We start from the raw sequence: 21,397 nt of genomic DNA on the forward strand, positions 1-21,397 counted from the left end.
ATTGAGGAAGCCAGGATTCTATACCCAATCATATCGTTTCTAAACACATACCTCATCCCAGAGAAGGCTCTTTACTTTTCTAGACTTCGGTTTCCTCATTTCTTGAATGAAATATTCTCAAGTAGGTTCAACAGGATGTAGCAGAGATGCTTCCTAGGCTACTTTGGAAGATGAAGGGAGCTTCCTGCCAACCTTCCCCCTTCCAACAGAGCAGCTTTGCTTTTATTTGTATTATAAATGGAGCTTTCACAGGACTTTTTGATAAAAGGATTCTGTCACTTTTTAAAGGTTTGAAAATCAACGAACTAGACACTTCATAGGGCATATTCAGCTCAAACAATTTCCACATCGGTAGAATGAGGATAGTGACAGTTTCATTTCATAGGTATCTGAAGGACGAACATGATGTTACATGTAGAAGAGGGCATAGAATATAGGAAGCATTCAATATGCTAGCTGTTATCCATCCCCCATCCCAAATAGACCCCTCACAAATGAGACTGCATTTCATCTGACTCTTAAACATTGAGTATGCAGTGTTGACCTGAAAAAATTGCCGAATCTGTCTTTTATTAAAAACATTATAAAAATGTCTTAGATATTTACTCTGAATTTTTAGTATAACCATTTTATTTCTAGTGTTTTCCCTTCTACTTCTACTGCTTTTCCCTTCTACACTTGAAAGTCTTCTCCTTCTCCATCAGATTTTTGAAATAATTATGACCAGATACATTATGAAATTATTATTATATTTTGAGAGAGAGAAAGAAAGCAAGAGTGGGTGGGGGAGGAACATAGGCACAAGGAGAGAGAGAATATTTAGCAGACTCTCTGCTGGGCCTGGAGCCCATCACTGGGCTGGATTTCACTATCCTGAGATCATGACCTGAACTGAAATCAAGAGTTGGATGCTTAACCGACTGAGCCACCTAGGTGCCCAACAATTATGTAATTATACACATCAATGTGTTTCAGGCTTTGCAGTGCTTGGGAAAGTGACATCAGCATCCACTCTCTAACCCTGCCCTCTGCAACCTGCTTGGAGCTGCTGCTGATATTATCAAAGAATAACGCCACACTGCCTCCATCCCTTCGCTCTATGAATTCTTTTCAGGTAAATACAGTTATTTATCAGGAGATAATTTTTCAGTTTTACTTGTAATTGTTTTTTTAAGGGTCTTTTATTTCACAGGAGACAGCCCACAGAACTCACAGTTCCAGATAATAATAATGATAAGCCCAAGGCATGTAATGCTTTGTCTGTCTCTTTGAAATAAATAAACAGTAGAGGCTCACAATTGATTAGATAATAGTCTAATGGTGGCAGAACCCCCATCAGTCTAACTCCAGAGTTTGTTCTCTTAACCTCCATCTCCTGCGTCTGAGAGAAATGGCAAAAACACTTGACAAAGACACTGTGAATGCCGCTTTCCTTTTCCCAGCTTTGCCCTAGAACAAAGATTTTCATCCATTATTAGTAGCTTTGCTATTGTTAGCTTGCAGTTGAATCGCCAAATAGATGTTTAACATGAATGGTTCCCTACCCACTTCCAGGACCTTTTCCCTATTTCCCAAGTCCTCCCTCATCACTTGGACACTCCTTTGGATAATTATCTGTGCTCCTGGTAAAGGACATGGTCAGAATAGAACAAATAGGACAAAACAACATATGTGGTCTAATCAACAGGAAGACCTCCTCCTCCCTGGTAGGCAGCTCATTGTACTGAGGTGGCAAATGGGAATTAAATGTTAATTATTTGCTTAAGTTTGATCCATAGCTCCTGAATGTAACATTGAACTTACCTATGACTCTTGACAATGGAAAAATAGTCATGAGCTCTCTGAGGCTGATGAGAAAGTCACATGCATTGCTGAGAAGTGAGTAAACATAGGTTGGCTCTACTTCTGAAGGATTGTGGCTGCATCCTAAAATAACTTCAGGATCAGTGTAGATTGCTTGATATACCTCTGTGTCAAAACAAGATGCTGAGGGGCGCCTGGATGGTTCAGTGGGTTAAAGCCTCTGCCTTCGGCTCAGGTCATGATTCCAGGTTCCTGGGATCGAGCCCTGCATCGGGCTCTCCGCTCCTCGGGGAGCCTGCTTTCTCCTCTCTCTGTGCCTACTTGTGATCTCTGTCTGTCAGATAAGTGAATAAAATCTTAAAAAAACAAAACAAAACAAAAAACAATAAGATGTGGATTTTCTTGTGAATTACAGCTCAGGAAATTGTTTTTAAAAAGTACTCCAAGAGAATGCTTCCAAACACATTTTACAAGGCCAGCATTACCCTGATGCCAAAACCAGACATGAATGCCACTAAAAAGGGGTTCCTGGGTGGCTCAGTCATTAAGTGTGACCTTTGGCTCGGGTCATGATCCCAGGGTGCTGGGATTGAGCCCCACATCAGGCTCCTTGCTTGGAGGGGAGTCTGCTTCTCCCTCTCCCACTCCCCCTGCTTGTGTTGCTGCTCTCACTATCTCTCTCTGTCAAATAAATAAAATCTTAAAAAAAAAAAAAAGAATGCTACTAGAAAAGAAAACTACAGGCCAATATCCCTGATGAACATAGGTATAAAATTCCTCAACAAAATATTAGCAAACCTTTAAATTCAATATACAATGAATATATTGACATTTATTCCAGAGATGCAGGGATGGTTCAACATCTGCAAATCAACCAGTGCAGTATACCACATTAACAAAATGAAGGGCAAAAATTACATGATCATCTCAATAGAGTTAGAAAAAACACTTGACAAAATTCAGCACACATTAATGATTAAAAACTCTCAATAAAGTGGGTATGGAGGGAACATACCTCAACATAATAAAGGCCATAATATGACAAGCCCATAGCTAACATCATACTCAATGATAAAATCAGGAATAAGATAGGATGCTCACTCTCACCACTTTTATTTAACATAGTATTAGAAGTCCTAGCCAAAGCAGTTAGGTAAGTAAAAGAAATAAGAGGGATCTAAATTAGAAAGAAAAGGAAGTAAAACTATTTACAGATGATATATTACATAGAGAAAATCCTAAAAACTACCAAAGAACCAGTAGAACTAATGGAAGGAAAAGTTTCAAGATACAAAATCAATATACAAAAATCTGTTGTGTTTCTGTATTCTAATAACAAAATATCAAAAAGAGAACTTAAGAGGCATCTGTGGCTCAGTTGGTTAAGCATCTGACTTCAACTCAGGTCATGATCTCAGGGTTCTGGGATCGAGCCGCATGGGTTCCCTGCTCAGTGGGGAGCCTGTTTCTCCCTCTCCCTTTGCCATTTCCCCTTCTTGTACTCTCTCTCTCTTTTTTTCTCTCTGTCCAATAAATAAATAAAACCTTTAAAAAATTAAGAAAACAATCCCTTTTCCAATTATGTCATAATAAATTGGGTAAAATGAATAAAATACCTAGGAATAAATAAAGTTGAGGTAAAAAACCTGCACACTGAAATCTATAAGACATTAATGAAAGTAATCAAAAAAGACACAAATAAATGGGTAGTCTGTGCTCATGGATTAAAAGAATTGATATTATTAAAATATCCATACCACCTAGGGCAACCTAAAGATTCGGTGCAATCCTTATCAGAATTCCAATGGCATTTTCCACAGAACTAGATAGACAAAGAATTCTTAAGGTTGTGTGAAACCACAGAAAACCCCAAATAGCCAAAGCAGTCTTGAGAAAGAACAACAAAACTGGAAATATTATGCTTCTGGAGTTCACACTGTATTACAAAGCTATAGTAATCAAAACAGTATGGTCTTGGCATAAAAACAGATACATAGATCAGTGGAACAGAATAGAGAGCCCAGAAATAAACCCATGTATATACATGGTCAACTAATTTATGACAGAGAAGCCAAGAATATACAATGGGTAAAGGGTAGTCTCTTCAGTGAATGGTGCTGGGAAAACTGGACAGCCACAGGCAAAAGAATGAAATTGGATCATCTCAAAAATTAACTCAAAATGGATTAAAGAACTTGAGTGTGGGACCTGAAAGTATAAAACTCCTAGAAGAAAACGTAGGAGGTAAGTTCCTTGACAGTGGTCTTGGTGGTGATTTTTTAAATCTGACACCAAAAGCAAAAATAAACAAAGGACTACATCAAACTGAAAAGCTGCTGTACAATAAAGGAAATTGTCAACAAAATGAAAAGATGACCTACTGAATGGGAGAAAATATTTGCAAATCGTAGATCTTGTAAGGGGTTAATATCCAAAATATATAAAGAACTCCTACAACTCAGTAGCAAAACCCCCAAACACTTCAATTAAGAAATGAACAAAAGATCTGTAGAGACATTTTTCCAATTAAGTCATATAGATGGCCAACATCAACATACAGATGGTCAACATCACGAGTCATCAGAAAAATACAGATCAAAACCACAGTGAGCTATCATCTCACACCTGTTAGGATGGTGATCATCAAAAATATAAGAACCAGTGATGGTGAGGTTGTGTTGAAAAGGGAAGCCTTGTGCACTCTTGTGGGAATGTATATTGGTGTAGCCCCTGTGGAAAACAGCAACCTGTTGGCCAAAAATTTAAGAATAGTACTAGCATATGATCGGCAATAACACTGCTGCATGTTTATTGAAAGCAATGAAAACACTAACTTGAAAAGGTCTGTGCATCCCTACTTCATTGCAGCATCATTTATAATAGCCAAGATATGGAAACAAACTGAGCGTACCAACTATGGATGAATGGATAAAGAAGTTGTGGGGCATAAAGGCAAGGGAAGCAAGGGCAAAAATGAACTATTGGGATTTCATCAAGATCAAAAGCTTTTGCACAGCGAAGGAAACAGTTACCAAAACCAAAAGACAACTGACAGAATGGGAGAAGATACTTGCAAACGACATATCAGATAAAGGGCTAGTGTCCAAAATCTATAAAGAACTTAGCAAAGGGTTGCTGGGGGGAGGGGTTTTGGGAAAGGGGGGTGGAGTTATGGACATTGGGGAGGGTATGTGCTATGGTGAGTGCTGTGAAGTGTGTAAACCTGGTGATTCACAGACCTGTACCCCTGGGGATAAAAATACATTATATGTTTATTAAAAAAAAAAAAAAAAAAAGAAAAGAAAAAGAAAGTCCTCTCTTGATAGGAACCAAAGACAGGCAGAGCCTTATTTTTCATGTTATAACGCTGTGAAAATGTGCAACCAAAATGTACAAACATTTGGCTGGGGCCAGGGCAGTGGAATAAGCGAATACATTCATTCACCATGTGAGCTGGCTAATAAAAGGAAGAGCCCCCCCCCAAAAAAAATTGTGGGGCATATATATGCAATTCAACCATAAAAAAGAATAAAACCCTGCCATTTGTGGCAACATGGATGGACCTAGAGGAGATTCTGCTAAGTGAAATAAGTCAAGACAGAGAAAGACATACCATATGATCTCATTTATATGTGGATTCTAAAAAACAAAACCAAAGAAACCCAAGTTCACAAATATGGTGAGGACAAAACAGGTAAAGGTGATCAAAAGGTACAGAGTTCCAGTTATAAAACAACTCACTTCTGGAGATACAATGTACATCATGGTGGCTATAGTTAATAATACTGTATTGCATATTTGAAAGTTGCTAATAGATTAGATCTTAAAAGTTCTCATCACAAGAAAAAAATTTTTGTAACTGGGATTGTGCTGGATGTTTATTAGACTTATCATCATGATGATCATTTTGTACTGTATATAAATGTGAAGTTGTTATACACCTGAAACTAATATAACATCATATGTCAATTATGTCTCAATTAAAAATATTTTTTAAATAACTGCTCCAGTCTAATTTGCATGCATGTTCTCCTGGGAAGCTGTGATATTATGTTTGATAGTTTGGGCTTTGTGTACCTGTTTTATTTATCAGCTTCAATCCTGAACTCTCAAAGGAACCTCTGAAAATACCATCTCATTTTGTAAGAGAGGATACTGAGATTCAGAGAGGTAAATTCAGAGAGTGAATTTGCTAGGGAATACCCACCGTGTTAGAGACAGAGCTGGACTCACCAGGCTTGTGCCCTGGTAATTCCACCTGCTACCCAAACTCAGGACTTGCTGAAGTCCTGGAAGATCGAGGGGGTGTGAGTGGTAGATGGAGACAGGTTGTATCTGCCTTGGGATGTTCACAAACACACCTTATTTTGCAGTTACTTATAATTATTTATATACTGAACCAGAAATGATTTAAAATTCTGTATTATCAATCCCTATTTCTTTTAAGTTGTGCTCATTGGATTGAACATTGAATAACATAAAAGTTTGTATATGCCCACAAACATTTATGGAGGGAGATGTAAGAAACTTAATAGTGGTTATCTTTGGGGAGCAAAGCTGTAAGACATTTACTATTTAAGTCACTTTCTCATGTACTGTTCGAAATGTTTATATGATGGGTGAATGGGGATCAAGAGAGACGACTCTGACTTGGAGGATGTTATAGCGTATGAGGGAGATAGAATAATCATCCATGTGTGATATAAATTGAGAATAATTTTATTACAAAGTAGCCTTGAGTCTTAAAGAGATTAAGGTAGAAGAGTAATTTAAACTGGGTAGGGGGGGCAGAATTGAGAGGAGGCCCATCCTGTATTGTCCCTGAGACAGAGGAGGTCTTAATCCCTTGACGGATCTCAGCTCAGGCTCATGTCAGCGCCTGGGCACGAAAGGGCTGTGTGCGCTCAGTGGTGTTAGTGCCCTCTCATAGCCGCTCAACCGCAGGAGCTCTGTGACTGACTCTCTCCCCACCTGTGATTATACTTCCTCTGGTTTCAGCCTGGTTGCGGAATATTATTAATCAGAAGCACAGACATTTTCCCAGTTTCCAAGCTTCAGAGAAACTTGGCACAAGTTCACAAACAGCGTCTGCAAAAGCGATGTAGTCCTTGCCGCTGCTACCTCTAGAAAGAAGCGTTCTTATCAGGACCATACCAGGAACCGACTTCCTTATGCAGGTCTTCACTGCAAGATAAAGGATCAGTGAAGAAGGGGAAGATGTCTGTCAGGATTAGAAAGAGATGCTCTGCTTTTTCATCTTCGTAACACCTACTTAATCATTTATTACAATGGCAAGGAGTGGGGCTGCTAATTTTACCCATATTTGGGATTTACTTTTTTCAATTCGAAATTCACATCTTTTAAAGCGCTGTATTGGCAAGAGCTGTAAAATAGTAGAATGACACTTGTTAAAGATACCATCTTTACATTTCCAGTTCTCTTACTTTCCAGGCCAATTTAGTGACTGCTGCTTTTTTGTAAAAATGTTATTTTAGGTTCCAGGGATTCAAACGGCCCTCCTGCTTGAACTACTATCACTGCCAGATCCCAAAAGGACAGGCCTACCTTATTAATTAGAGCTATTAAAATATATGAAATTTTAACTTCTTAAGTTACAATGTAACATTTCTTTTAGGCCAATAAGTACATCTTTTGATGGATTTGTTGTAATTTTAACTTGTACCGTGTTACCATACCTTAGTACCATAGTGTGACTATGAGCAAACAGAATGTAAGATTTGGTTGAGGATCACTGATTGATTGCTAAGCACATACTGTAGTTGTTGCGCCCCAAGAGGAAGGATGGATTTCTGTCACTCATGGCTTAAAATTCTTCCACAACCTTCCTGTTGCAATGAGAACAAAATCCAAACACCTTATCAGAAGCCAGACCTACCTTTGGCACTCTTGGTAGACAGTTACTTAGGCCCAAGGCCCCAAAGGTCCCAGCTGAACATTGCTTTCCCAGTTTGACCGTGCTTCCATTTCTTCTGCAGTTGGGTCTATTTCACTCTAAGCGTAGAATAACTAAGTGGTAACATGGTAGAGGGCTCCATTAATAGATGCAGTCATCTGGCCAAAATCTTCTGTCTCTCCTAATTTATGATTTGACTCCCACAGAGAATTCCCACTAAGAGTCTTCCTTGGAAACTTATACTCACCTGGGAGATAAGGAGTGTTCCACTGCCTCAAGCCCTGAACTGAGGAAATCTTTTTTGTTTTCTCCCACACCTTACCTCATTAACTCCCCTTCCATCAGCTGCTCCCGGCCTTCCAAACTGTGTGGGTGGCATTTCTAAGGGCATAGAGCCCCCAAATTAAAGCTTCTTTGTTTCCCCCCAGGTAGATTGCTGTGTTCTGTAATAATTGTAAATGTTTTCACAGACATCATCCTTTCTTAAATCCTCACAACAACAAACCCTATTTTAAAGGTATAGAAAGGAAGTAATCTAGACAAGTTCATGTAACTGCTAATATGCACAGCTATGTTTTTTATTTTAATGCTAACCTAGGTCCTCTGGTTCTGAGTCTATTATTTATTTCATCCCCTGACAATTTCATCAAAGAAAAGGGTAAATGGTCCTTTTTCACAGTCCTGAGTTTTATATTACCTTATTTTTACCATCTGGCAGCAAAAGTTTTTCTTTTATTAATATCATCCTTTAGAGAACCACAACCTTCAAACATGGGCACATTATGAGTAACAGTCTCAAGCATTATGGATCCTAGCAAAAAAGTTGAGCTTCATCAGGTTAACAGTTTTATGTTTATGCTGTGTGATTGAATTATGTAGTGAAAATATGTAGAAAAGAAGAAACAGAAAAAGCTTTATAGAGTTCATCTGATAATTAGGGTTGGTTAGGGATATTTTTCAGCTCTAGATGGATTTGAAATCATACACTTTTCACTGCAGAGGGATGAAGCCAATGAATCAATCTTAAATAAGGGACCTGTAGACAGATTAGAGAAGAGGAATCTCATTTATGTTACCTGTATGTAGCTTGATTTTTAACTTTAAGAAATCCACTGGTAGTTGGATTTCATCATTTCTGTGATGTAAAAACTATATTCAACCTCTCAATTGTTGAGAAGTTAATAATTTTACAAATAATTCTCCCATCCTTCTGCTTTTTTGCTACTGCTAAGACCTGTCATGAGAGAAGAGGGAAGGAAAGTAACACATGAAAATTTGCTTTAATCAGTTGGCCATTTATTGGCATCTCAGGTAAAAAGTTTTGATCATAGAGTAGTTTGAAGGATGTACATTTTAAGAAATATATAATCTATAGGGGCTCCAAGAAATCATGAGGCAGAGGGCTGAGAACATTACAGATACGGTAGCAACAAAGGGCTTCAGAGAAGAGAAAGTGAGGTTTCTATCTCTGTGCCTTTATTTTCATCTACTTTCAGACACCACACTACTCAAATGCCCTTATCTTTCTCTTGCATGCTATGTTCATCTCTGAGTAAATTATAGCCATTATTATCTTTTTAAAAATTTTTTTAAACATTTTTTATTTATTTGTCAGAGGAGCATGATTACAGGCAGACAGAATGGCAGGCAGAAGCAGAGGGAGAAGCAGGCTTCCTGCTGAGCAAGGAGCCCAGTGTGGGACTCGATTCCAGGACGCTGGGTTTCATGACCTGAGCCAAAGGCAGCCGCTTAACCAACCGAGCCACCAAGGTGTCCCCATTATTATCTTTTAAAGTAACATTTTACAAATTGATTATGAAAAGATCATGACTTTCATGATAAAAATTGGAAAGTACAGAAAAATGTAAAAAAAAATATGAAATCTCTGTGAATAACCAACATCGGCATCGTAGGGTTATTCTTGTTAGTGTGTTTTATGTGTGCTTTGAAAATGCACATGCCAATGTACATACCCAAATACAAACCATTTTAGTATAAAACTGGCCTCATTGGAAGTGCTGGGAATGAGATACTGGCAGTATTCTGCTCTTTCCCTTGCTTCATCTTCTGGCATAAAGACAATCTTCCTGGAGACTGCTAAAGGGCCTTGGGGTACTTTTATATAAAGGTCCTATTATTAGGTGAACCTGGATAAGATGGGAGGCAGTAAGCTATTGCAGATGTCCAGGGCTTACTGCAGACTTAACAGGAGGTAGATAGACCTTCATCAAGATGGGCAGGCACTTGCTAGAATTTGTGCTTGGCTCTCTTGGTAATCCTTGTATGCATTCCAGAGATTTAAGGGAATAGAGTTGGCACCCTCAAGTCCTGAGAAGTGTCAGCCTTCTTTCTTTCCTGCTGATTCCTTTGTCCTCAGTGGGCAGAGATAATCAGGAGTTGAGTGCTACCCAATATATTTAGGCAATCCAGTTCTTAAAGGTAGTGATTACTGCTCTATTTTCATTCTCTCCTTCAAACAGATTTCTGAGAATTGCTCAACAATTTGGGTGTGAAAAGGATGTTGCCTCCTTCATCCCTTTTTGCCCTGCAGGGCATTCTTGGTTTGGGAAAATGAGCAGGTATCCTTAGTTTAATCCAGCTCTGTAGTGTGGATTCTGCCTTCCTCTGCCTTCTTACCTACCTGGCTACCATGCTGACTTATTCCCAGGAGAGCTCGGAGGATGGGCCCAGGCAGAGAGCCAGCCAGTGGCCGCTCGCCCTTCCCACGTTCCCTGCCGTGTGCCTCGCTCCTCACGGATTTCTGTCCCTACCAAGGAGTTAGGGTTGTAAACAGAGCAGGTTAGTTCCCAGACCATCCCTTGACACTGGTCTATATCTGAGGAGCTAGACTTGGGTTTGGGTAGCTTGACTGGGCTGGGGGTGCTCTGCCTTTGGCTTCACTGGAAAAAGCAGGAATTGAGGTTTGCCCCAGAAAGTCAGTAATAATATCTCTTGTTTTGCTTGTTTTAGGATGTTAACTCACCCTCTGTCCCAACTTTAAAGGAAATGCATACTCGTAGCCTAAAAAAATAGAATCTTGAAATTAAACCAACTACTGTCTAGCTCAGTTCAGTCCATCTGTCCTTCCTGACATGGTGGGGAGAGGAAGCCTGATGGCAAGGCTTGGCAGGCTCCAAGGGCACTCCTGGTCTGCACTTCTACTCTGAAATGGGTGTGGGGGGCGGGGAGGCTGGAAGACAAATAGGAAAAAAACCTTTTAATTATGATGAAAATCTGGTCACTAGCTCAAATAAGTTAATTATCTTCCTCTTGTCTTCACTTTTTATTATCAGTCTGCACTTACTGAAGTTTACTTATTGAAGTAAAGTGAATCATCAAGAAGCTTTTATTTCTTCTTTCCTTTTTTTTCTTCTTCCATTACCTCTCCCTTTCACACTGGGGTGCTTTGTAGAATCCAGGTGTTAGTTGTCTCTGTAAGTCATCTCACTGTCATTCAGGATGAACATCTAGCATCCCAGTGTCTCCCAGCCTGAGTTTCTTCCTTCTCTCGGTGATCTACAACCTCTGGAGTTCTCTCTCCGGTATGGTCTGGTAGGACAGTCATTTATCCTGAGGAAGGATGCTCAAGGTGGCTTGTACTCTTAGGTCTGCCACCAACTGGACTTGTGACGCTGGTCTAGGTAGGTAACCTGTATGGGTCCTGGTTTCTTTATCTGTACATTGAGGAGTCTGGATTAGATTAAAATGTTCCTTTTAAAGTAGATGTACACAGAGTCATTTTGTCTCTTCCCGGCTGTTCCTAATTTATTCACCAAGGCTGAATAATACAACTTTATTCCTTAAAGGGACTAGGTTTCTCCTGGATGTCCTGAAACTATTTCACTGAAGAAAGGCATAGATAAAGCCGCATTATGTAGTTTCTCTTTCCTCTCCAAGAGAATGAAGTCCATGTCACAAGACGTTCCTAATAGCCCCAAGGAAAGATCGGGAATGATGAGACTAGAGATCTGCCTGGCCTTCTCTTCCTGCCTGAGAGACCCAGGTCACTCCTTCATGGAACAGTCCCCACCAATGGGCTGTCTGTCAGAGAAAAGGAAGGGGAAGAAAGCTTCCTTTGGATAGCCTTCCACCCTCCCCTCAATCTTCTTCTGCTTTTGGGTTCACCTCCTCTGTCTGACTCTGGATCCTGGTCCACACTGAAACATTTGTGACTTAAGAATTTTCCAGTGCTTTTGTGTTTGCGTTTATTTGTAAATGTGTTTATTCCAAGAAAGTTGTCTAAAATGTGAACCTTTCCCCTTGCTGGGAGCCATTAAGGAGAGGAGTTGGTTCTTTCTCACACACTTATTAGCACAGCTGTGGTTCAGTCAGGTGGCTTCGTGGTGGCAGGTTTTGCTTCCTTGGAAAGGTAGCTAAAGCTGTATGTCTGCTTTTAGAAATAAAGTGGCATCATAATTGAAATCACTGAACTTGCTTCTCCCGTGGAAGAAGCTAGTGTGTTGTTCACTAGAGCTTTGTTGATGGGAGGGGAAAAGAACAGTCTGGGAATGATGCCAACCTTCAAGGGTATGATGGATTGGAGGGTGGCATTGTTTTAAGCCTCCACCAAGAACCTCTCATGATCCGTCCTAGCAACAACTTAGAGCTGCAGCAAAGCGAGGAGATTTAGAACAGGAAAGGTGTTGGGGAACCAGGCCAAAGGGACTGTGAGAAATGAAGTTATTTTATTGTCCTTTCCAAACGTGCCCTTCTAGACCTGATAATTGACACGGGGGAAAGTCCTGGAATAGAGGTGAGAGATGGGTTTGGGTTCTGATCTATTCCACCTGCATCAGTATGATGGGTTACAAGTCACTCACCTGTCTAGAGCTCAGGTTTCTTAGAAATTCACTGATGCTAAGATTCAGTGGTTAAAGGATTCACAGTACTGTGAAAGCTTATGAACTAAGTTCCCTCGAAGAAGCAAGGCTGGTGTCTAATCTAAGACTAGCATCCCTTTAAAGATAAAGACCAGCATGTTTCTTCTTACTAGTTTAGAAGCTGGGAGTGATGGTTGCAGAGGATTGATTGTGTTGGAATGGCAGGGAATGTATGTCTGTAGCTTCAGCTGAGGCTTCATGCAGTTAATATCTGGAGTTAGCTTTCAACAGTACAAGGCAATTGCATTAATCTGTAGCATACAGAAGAATTCTGGTGCATTGTCTGAAGCTGTAATGAAAGAACACAACCTAAATTGGAGTAAAGAATTAACGGGGGGCATCTGGGTGGCTCAGTTGGTTAAATGTCCAGCTCTTGATTTCAGCATAAGTCATGATCTCAGGATTGTGAGATCAAGCCCCACGCTGGGCTCCACCCTGGGCATGGAACCTGCTTTAGATTCTCTCTCTCCCTCTCTTGCTGCCCTTCACCACCCTCCCCCGCAAAAAGATCAGAGTGATGTTTAGATGCTGGTGCCTTTTCTTGTCTCTTTACAACTGTGCATATGTACACAACATATGTACATAACAACAGCTTTATAAACAACTTCATTTGTCCATACTTCCAATGTTTCTGACTCTCTTCCTTCTGGTCTTTAATTATTGTTTTCTTCTCATTTAACTTCAGCTTGGGTATTATTTGTAAAGGAAATAAATGTTCAGATATTGTCCATTTGAACTGCCAGATGCTTTTCAGCAAGTCTTGCTATTATACTAATATTTTAAGCAGAAATCAGAGCATTGCAAACATTTTTTAAATGGTTCTTTATTCATAAACTTGATGCAAGTTTACAAAATTTACTGTATATTGCCAAATAAATCTGCAATGAAAAATAAAACCCCCAAAAAACAAAGCATGCCAAATGTGCAGCTGTCCCATCTGTTAACCATCAGGATATTAAAGAATTCAATAATGTGTTCAAGATTTAGCCTTAGGTTTAAGGAACTTTAATGCCTTAAAGAATTCTGCCTGGTCACTTGTTATCTCAGCAACTGGTAATCAGAACTTTATACAAATGTAACCAAGTAAACAAAAATTCCGGAAAAATTTTCTACTGTCCTCTTAACCAAAATAGAACAAAAAGAAATTAAACACACACAATAATGCAGAAGTGCTACGTTTCTCTGATGTGGTTTACAAAGTTAAAAATTGAAACATAGAGCAAATGCATAGGAAACACTTTTTTGCCTCCTTTTTCATAAATTAATTGGCCATTTATACATGGGTTTATTTCTGGTCTTTCTATCCTATTTCACTGCTCTGAGTCTGTTTTTATGCCTGTTTTTGTGTCTGTTTTGATTGTTATAGCTTTTTAATATATCTTGAGATCTGGGGGTATGATACCTCCAGCTTTATTCTTTCTCAAGATTGCTAAGTTTGCTTTGGCTATTTGAGGTCTTTTGTGGTTCCATACAAATTTCAGGTTGTTTTAGTTCCGTGAAAAGTGCTATGGGTATTTTGATAGGGGTTGCTTTGAATCTTCAGATTGGTTTGTGTGGTATGTACATTTTAACAATATTAATTCTTCCAATCCGTGAGCATGGAATATCTTCCCATTTATGCCATGTTCATTTTTTTTCATATTGCCTTCTAGTTTTCAGAGAATAGGTCTTTCACCTTGGTTAAATTTATTCCTAGGTAGTTTAATCTTTTTGGTGCAATTGTAAATGGGATCGTTTTCTTAACAATCTCTTGCTACTTCATTATTAGTGTATAGAAATGCAACATTTCTGCACATTGATTTTGTATCTTGTGACTTTAATGAGTTTATTTATTAGTTCTAGTAGTTTTTTGGTTGAGTATTTAGAGTTTTTTCTATATAGTATCATGTCTTATACAAATGATAAAAATTTTACTTCTTACCAATAAGGATGCCTTTTTCTTTCCTTATCCAGTTGCTCTGGCTGAGACTTCCAGTATCATGTAGAATAAAAGGAACAACATCCTTGTCTTGTTCCTGATCTTAGAGAAAAAGCTTTCAGCTTTTCCCAATTGAGTATGTTGTTACCTCTGGGGTTTTCATATATGGCCTTTCCTATGCTGAAGTATCTTCCCTTTAAACCTCCTTTGTTGAGATTTTTTTATCATGAATGGTATTTTGTGAAATGTGTTTCTGCATCTGTTGAGATAGTTGCATGATTTTTTTATCCTTCCTTTTGTTAATGTGGTGTATCACATTGAATTACGAATATTGAATCACACTTGCATCCCTAAAATGAATCCCACTTGGTTGGGTGAATGATCCTTTTAGTGTATATTGAATTTGGTTTGCTAATATTTTATTGAGAGCTTTTGCATCTCTTTTCATCAGAGATAATGGCCTGTAGCTCTCTTTTTCTGCAGTGTCATAGTCTGGTTTTGGTATCAGTGTAGGGCTCGCCTTGTGGAATGAATCTGAAAATTTTCCTCCCTCTCTTGTTTTTTGGAAAAATTTGAGAATAGGTATTCTTATTCAAATTTTTGGTAGAATTCACCTATGAAGCTATCTGTCTTAGACCTTTGTTGGTGAGAGTTTTTTGATTGCCAGTTCAATTTTGGTGTTCATAATTTGTGTATTCACATTTTCTATTTCTTCTTCATTCAGTTTTAGAAGGTTGTGTGTTTCAGGATTTATACATTTCTTCTAGGTTGTTCGGGTTCTTGGCGTATAATTTTTCATTGTATTCTTTTATAATTCCTCGTATTTTTGTGGTTTCGATTGTTATTTCTATCCTTTTATTTCTGATTTTATTTATTTAAGTTCTCTCATTTTTTTTCTTGTTGAATCTAGTAAAGGCTTATCAATTTTGTTTATCTTTTCAAAGGACCAGCTTTTGTTTTCATTGTTCTTTTCTACTGTTATTTTCATCTCTAATACATTTATTTCCATTCTGATCTTTATTATTTCCTTCCTTCTACTAACTTTGGTCATTCTTATTTATATTGTGAATGATGTTATGTTTGATGACATCATGGAGTTCCCCTAACCTCTTCTTGATTTTTATTATTTTTTTCTTTTTACTGTGCAGCTTGGTTGGTCTCCATTATCTTCTGTATCATTGATTCATTCTTTTGCATGCTGTAATCTGCTGTTGATTCCCTCTACAGTAGTTTTCATTTCGGGTATTGTATTCTTCAGCTCTGCTTCTTTATTATATTTTTTATCTCTTTGTTGATGTTCTCACTGAGTTCATCCATTCTTTTCGCAAGTCTAGTGAGTATTTTTATGATCATTACTTTGAACTCTTTATCAGGCATATTGCTTATCTCCATTTCATTTAGCTCTTTTCTGTGATTTTTGTCTTGTTCTTTCATTTGGAATATATTTCTCTGTCTCTGTATTTTGTCTAACTCTGCGTTTGTTTCTGTATTTTAGATGAATAAGCTATATCTCCTGGTTTTGAAAGTAGTGTCCTTGTATAGAAGAGTTCCTCTGGTGCCCTGTAGTGCAATCCCCCCTGTCACTAGAACCAGGTGCTCCAGTGGTCCCTTTTTGAGTTGTGTCTGCCCTCCTGTTGTGGTGGAACTCAGCCCAGGAGGCTGCAGTAAACTGATTTGCCTGCTGTGGGCACACTAGGCATAATTCACTCCCTACACTATTGAGAGGCCTGGCTGTGACAGTAGGGGCTCATTGGTGGGTGAGGCCAGTCCTTAGCCTGGCTGTGTGCAATTAAACTCTGCCACACCTGAGGTATATAGAAGGTAGGTCTTAGTCTCTGCACAGGAAGCTGGAACTGTGGGCACACTGTTGTGTGAAATTATCTTCCCTGCCTTCCCAGGGCACAAGTTACATTGGAAGTGAGTCTGCCAGGGAATGCCAGGTGGGGCATTTGGTGCTTGCAAGATAGATGGATAGTGTTAGAACTGGCTTCTGCAAACATCTGGGGAGAGCAAGAGAAATGGACCTGCCTAGAGAAGTCTTCTACAGATCACTGCCCCTCTTGCATGGATGTAAGATTAGTCTATAAATCTCATTCACCTATATCCCAGGCGCTTTTCAAACTGCTGCTTCTCTGCTGTGTGTCAGGCTGAGTTTAGCATGAGCTCTCTAAGGGTGGGGACTCAATTTCATTACATCCACTAGCTCTCCTAGATTTAAGCTCCACTAATTTCCAAAGCCAGGTATTATGGGGATTCATCTTCCCAGTACAGATCCCCAGGGTTGGGGGTGCCCAGTGTAGGTCTGATCCCCACTTCTCTTGTTTGTGATATCCCTCCAGATTTTGGGTAGTCATCCAGGCTTTGGTTCCCATCTGTGTCTCTGCTCCTCATACCCTTTCCTCTGTGGCCTTCTCCCTCTGACTAGGTGTGGAAGGTCCTTTCTGCCCATCTTCATTTTCAGAGTTAGTTATAATGGATGTACTTGCCTTGGTGGATCCATGGCACGAGGTGAGCTCAGGATCATTCTTCTCTGTGTCTTCCTCAACATGTTCCTTAACTCTCTATTAAGCACATTTTCCCCCTCACACCACATCTTCCTTCCCCATTATTGTCTACTGTTTCACTTAAAAACAAATTTATTGTTTCACTTAAAAACAAATTTGTTTTTGTTATTTGTTTCACTTAAAAACAAATTTGTTTTTTGTTTGTTTGTTGTTTGTTTCACTTAAAAACAAATAAATTAGTTATTAGTTTTAAGTATTTTAATGTTCATCACATACGTATATATCAGTTGTCATGCTTTTTGTTTTTCTCTTAAATCCCATATCCTTTAGTATTGCTTTCACTGACAGCTTATGAATAGCATACTCACTTAGTCTTTCTGTGTCTAAAATGTCTTTATTTTGTTCACAGTCTTGAAAGATCACTAAGCTAGGTATAGCATTCTGTACCTCTTTTCAATTTGAAGATCTATCACTCATTGCCTTCTGCCATCTATTTCTGTTGATAAGACAGCTGTTGTAAATTATTTGCTATTCCTCTGAAGATAATCCATCCTTTTTTTCCTACCAGTCTGTAAGATTTTATCTTTGTACTTGATGTGCTATATTTTTATAGTGATGTCCAGGTGTAGATTTAAAAAAAATTTTTTTTTCCTTCCTAATACTCTGAGACCACTTCATCTGAGGACTCCTGTTTTTAATTAGTTCTGGAAAGTTGTTAACAGTTGTATAGTAAATTTCGATTATCCCTCCCCTCCCATTTCCTTCTTTTTATCTCCTATGAGACATATATTGGAGTCTTTCAAGCTATTCTCCTTTGTCTCTTAAATGTTTTTTCAAATATATATACCTGAATTCAAGATAAATCTCTCAGTAGTGGGTTTTCCAATTCACTCATTCTGGTGTTTATCCCCATTATTGAGTTTTCTTTCAATGGATATCAACTTTTTATTTCCAAGATACCAAGTTTCAAAAGTCTTAATGAGAATTTGAAATTCACATGCCCTTAAGTCTTTTTCATTTGTTTCATAATTTTAATTTTGTCTGCAGCTGCTCAGTCTTCTAGTTGTTAATATTGTGCTATTTAGGATTTGATTTCTCATGTGTTTTAGAATTTTAGTGTCGTCGTTGGCTTTCTATGACTTAACCCTGGTTTCATATCTGTAGTAGGAGAATAGCTACCCTTACTGTCTGAAAGCACTTTGTAAGGAATAAAGGCAAGGTGTGACCATTTTTATAATTAATGTAATTGGTATCACATTTTACCACTACTCTCTCTTTGAAGTCAGAGTTGTTGAGGATGGGTGGGTGGCATGGGGAGGAAATGAAATATGTTAGGTTATGATAAAATTACACATCCCCAGATTTTTTAGTTGTCTGCTAAATGTTGTCAGCAGTTCAGGTCACAAATTGCAGAGTAGTTTCTAGAAGCAAATGGATTGTGGCTTTGTTTTTACTTTTAGAGTTGTGTGAAATGGAAAGGAAATTGTGTTTAATGATAGTAGAGCTAGCTCAACCATTTGCTGTATTTTCAGTGTTTCTTAACTATTGTTTCTTTTTTAACCCAGTGATAGTACCTACAGTGTACTTGCTAGTTAGTGTTTAGGTGCTTTTTAAAACCCATTTAAACTAAACTTGCTCTGGATGTACAAGGGTTTCTTATATTATGTCTTTTGTTAATTATTTCTTTCATTTCATAATGTTGAGGGCTTGGAGGGTGTCACTGTGGATATGATGCTTTTTATTAGTTTTATAAGCCATTTTGTGTCCTTCCTCTGCCCCCAAAACAAAAACAAAAACTGTACTTTGGCAGGTGTTGAGAGACAGTGAGAGAAGTTGCAGCCTGAGTTGGACTCTGTATACACAGAATTAAATGTTTTCTTCTCATATTGCCACATTCTTGGCAATAGTCAGCTGGAGCCCTGCTTTTTTCCCCTAAACTGGTCATTTTTTAAATTGAAAAATTTGCATCCTGCTCTTTCTCCATGCTCTGGAGAATCAAAAAGTGTTCTATACATTTCCTGGCTAGCAGAAAATAATGGTAGCTATGTATTAATCCATCTCACAAACTGAAAACAATATGAAAAAACTTCCCAATTATGAAAGCTCTCCACACATATTTGGAGACGGACAATGCCAAAAGTTAAAATAACTGTGAGTAAATAGAAAATAAATCTAGTTCTGGCGTTCAATTCCTTATACTTCTTTCCCACCTCCACTCTGCCATAAGGCTTTTTGTGAGCAAAAGCAGAATAAGAAAAACTACAAAGAAGACAGAAGACAGAGGCTAGCAAAAGTGCCTAAGGGTGATTTTGAATGACCACTAGAAAAGTTAAATCCAGCCTAAATTTTAAAATGCTGGAAAAGTGTCCAAGCAGATCAGAGCTTGTGGAGTATAGGAAAGAGATTTTGGAATACGTGTGATTCAAAGGGTCAGGTGACATATAGTACCAGGTATAACATTTTAAAAGACAGGCACAGTTTAAAAGGTAATAATTTAAAAGAGTAAACGTTACTTAACTGGGGCAGTCTTTTGGAGGAGGGGAAAACAGCTTCTGGAGGAAGGAAAAAAAAGAAAAGAAGGGCTTTTTAGCAGTTACATGAAGGAGAAAAGAAAAGCAGGTTGAACACGGGGGTGGATTTAGGATTCTGTAAGACAAAGGGAATCAGATAATCAGAGACCTCAACAGCTTTTTTCCTACCACCAAAACAAACCTACTGACAGAAAAACCCACTGAAGAACCTGGGCTTTTGCTAGGCTAACAGAAAAGGGCTCCTTTCAAAATAGCTAATTAAAAAAAAGAAAAAAAGAAAAAAAACACCCCAATATCATAAAAATGAGAAAAAGAAAGTCAGTAGAGAAATTATGCAGAAAATCAGAAAACACAAAATCAAAACCTTCAATTCTGGAAAATCCTTCTCTGCACAGTGACCATGAAGCAAAAGAAAAGTGTAAGTACACACTCCAGACAGAATTAAGGACATCAAGCATTTGAAGATATGAAAAACAACTGTGAGTCAGAAATGCAAAATGGACAAAACCCAGGATAAATAAAAAATCAACCCGAGTTGATTGAACTAAGGAAATGGAAAGAAGAAGACAAAATGGTCTTAGAAATGAAGCATAAATTTTAAAGTGCCCAATTGAAAATAGACTCTAATGAAAATTTAATAAGGGGTTTGAAGACAGGGAAATAACCAGGAAAATGAGAACGACATAAAGAAGGAAATAAGGGTCTGAAGAAGAGGCAGATTTTTACCTCTGCCTTCTTGGGTTTTTTTTTGGCTGGCTCTGAGAAACTGCCCTAAGACAGATTAACAGGAGAAAGACATACAAATTTAGATAAGTTTTGCATGACACAAAGGTCTTCATAAAGAGTGAAGCCCCAAGGAATGATCAAACCCACATTCTTTTATAGTAGGTTGAACAGAGAAGCAATTGAGAAAAACTATGTGAGGAGGCTAAAGGAAGGTAAGAATTATTTTAACTAGGTCTGTTTGCACAAAATTTTTTTTGCTCTCAGTTTCTGGTCCTTCATAAGAATGTTACTTTCCTTCTGGTTTAGGAAGAACATCTTTCACCTGGGAATTTCATATCCTACTTTTTAAGAAAAAGAAGGAAGGTCAATGTGTTTTTCTTTGATTTGCTCTTTTTCTAGTGCTTTAACTTAAAATAATTTTTATGTTAAAGTAGCATATTTTGGAGTGCCTTATTCTGCCACCCTTCAGGTCCAAGAGAAATGAGAATTAAAGATAAGCAAAGAAGTCATTTAAAAATTTTTTTCAGAGTCCCAGAAACAAAACAATGACAAGGAGATAATATTTAAAACTATAATTTAAAAATAAATTACAGAAACAGAAAAAGACCTGAATCTCTCTACACATTGAGAGAGTTCCCTGGGTACTTGGGAAAGTTAATGTAGACTGATCAAATCTGAGACATATCAGACTAAATCTTAGATTTCAGGGATAAAGATAAATTACTCAAGTGTCCTAGGTCAAAAGATCAAATAACTTGGAAAGGCAAAATAATTAGAATAGCATGAAACTTAAAAATCTACAAATGGAGATGATAGTGGGGGCAGCATTTATTTTTTAAATTTAAATTCAGTTAATTAACAATGTATTCATTTCATGGGTACAGGTGTGTGATTCATCAGACTTATATAATACTCAGTGCTCATTACATCACATACGTTCCCCAGTGTCCATCACCCAGTTACCTCATCCCTGTAACCCCTCCCCACCCACAACCCTCAGTTTATTTCCTATGATTAAGAGTCTCTTGTGATTTGTCTCCCTCTCTGGTTTTGTCTTGTTTCTTTTTTTCCTCTCTTACCCTAATTGTCTTTCTCTGATTGACCTACTTCACTTAGCATAA

The 21,397-nt window shown here is 38.2% G+C and overlaps 1 protein-coding gene across 7 annotated transcripts in view; it reads left to right on the forward strand.

Annotated features, from left to right (window-relative positions):
- UBE3D (ubiquitin protein ligase E3D) overlaps window positions 1-21,397 on the forward strand; it is a 151,795-nt gene that overhangs the window by 92,461 nt on the left and 37,937 nt on the right. For 6 of the 7 annotated variants that reach the window (XR_006605534.1, XM_013046374.2, XM_004773619.3 and 3 more), the window contains one exon: window positions 976-1,114. The exons of the other annotated variant lie outside the window; for it this stretch is intronic. Coding sequence is in view for 5 of the 6 variants with exons in the window: in XM_013046374.2 (XP_012901828.2) it covers window positions 976-1,114 (139 nt within the window). In the remaining variant the exon portion in view is untranslated. The remainder of the gene's footprint in view (window positions 1-975; window positions 1,115-21,397) is intronic. 7 annotated transcript variants of the gene reach the window in all.

This window comes from Mustela putorius, unplaced genomic scaffold (genome assembly GCF_011764305.1).
Source record: "Mustela putorius furo isolate JIRA1106 unplaced genomic scaffold, ASM1176430v1.1 tig00000166_pilon_pilon_pilon, whole genome shotgun sequence".
In the NCBI taxonomy this organism is placed as follows: Eukaryota; Metazoa; Chordata; class Mammalia; order Carnivora; family Mustelidae; genus Mustela; species Mustela putorius.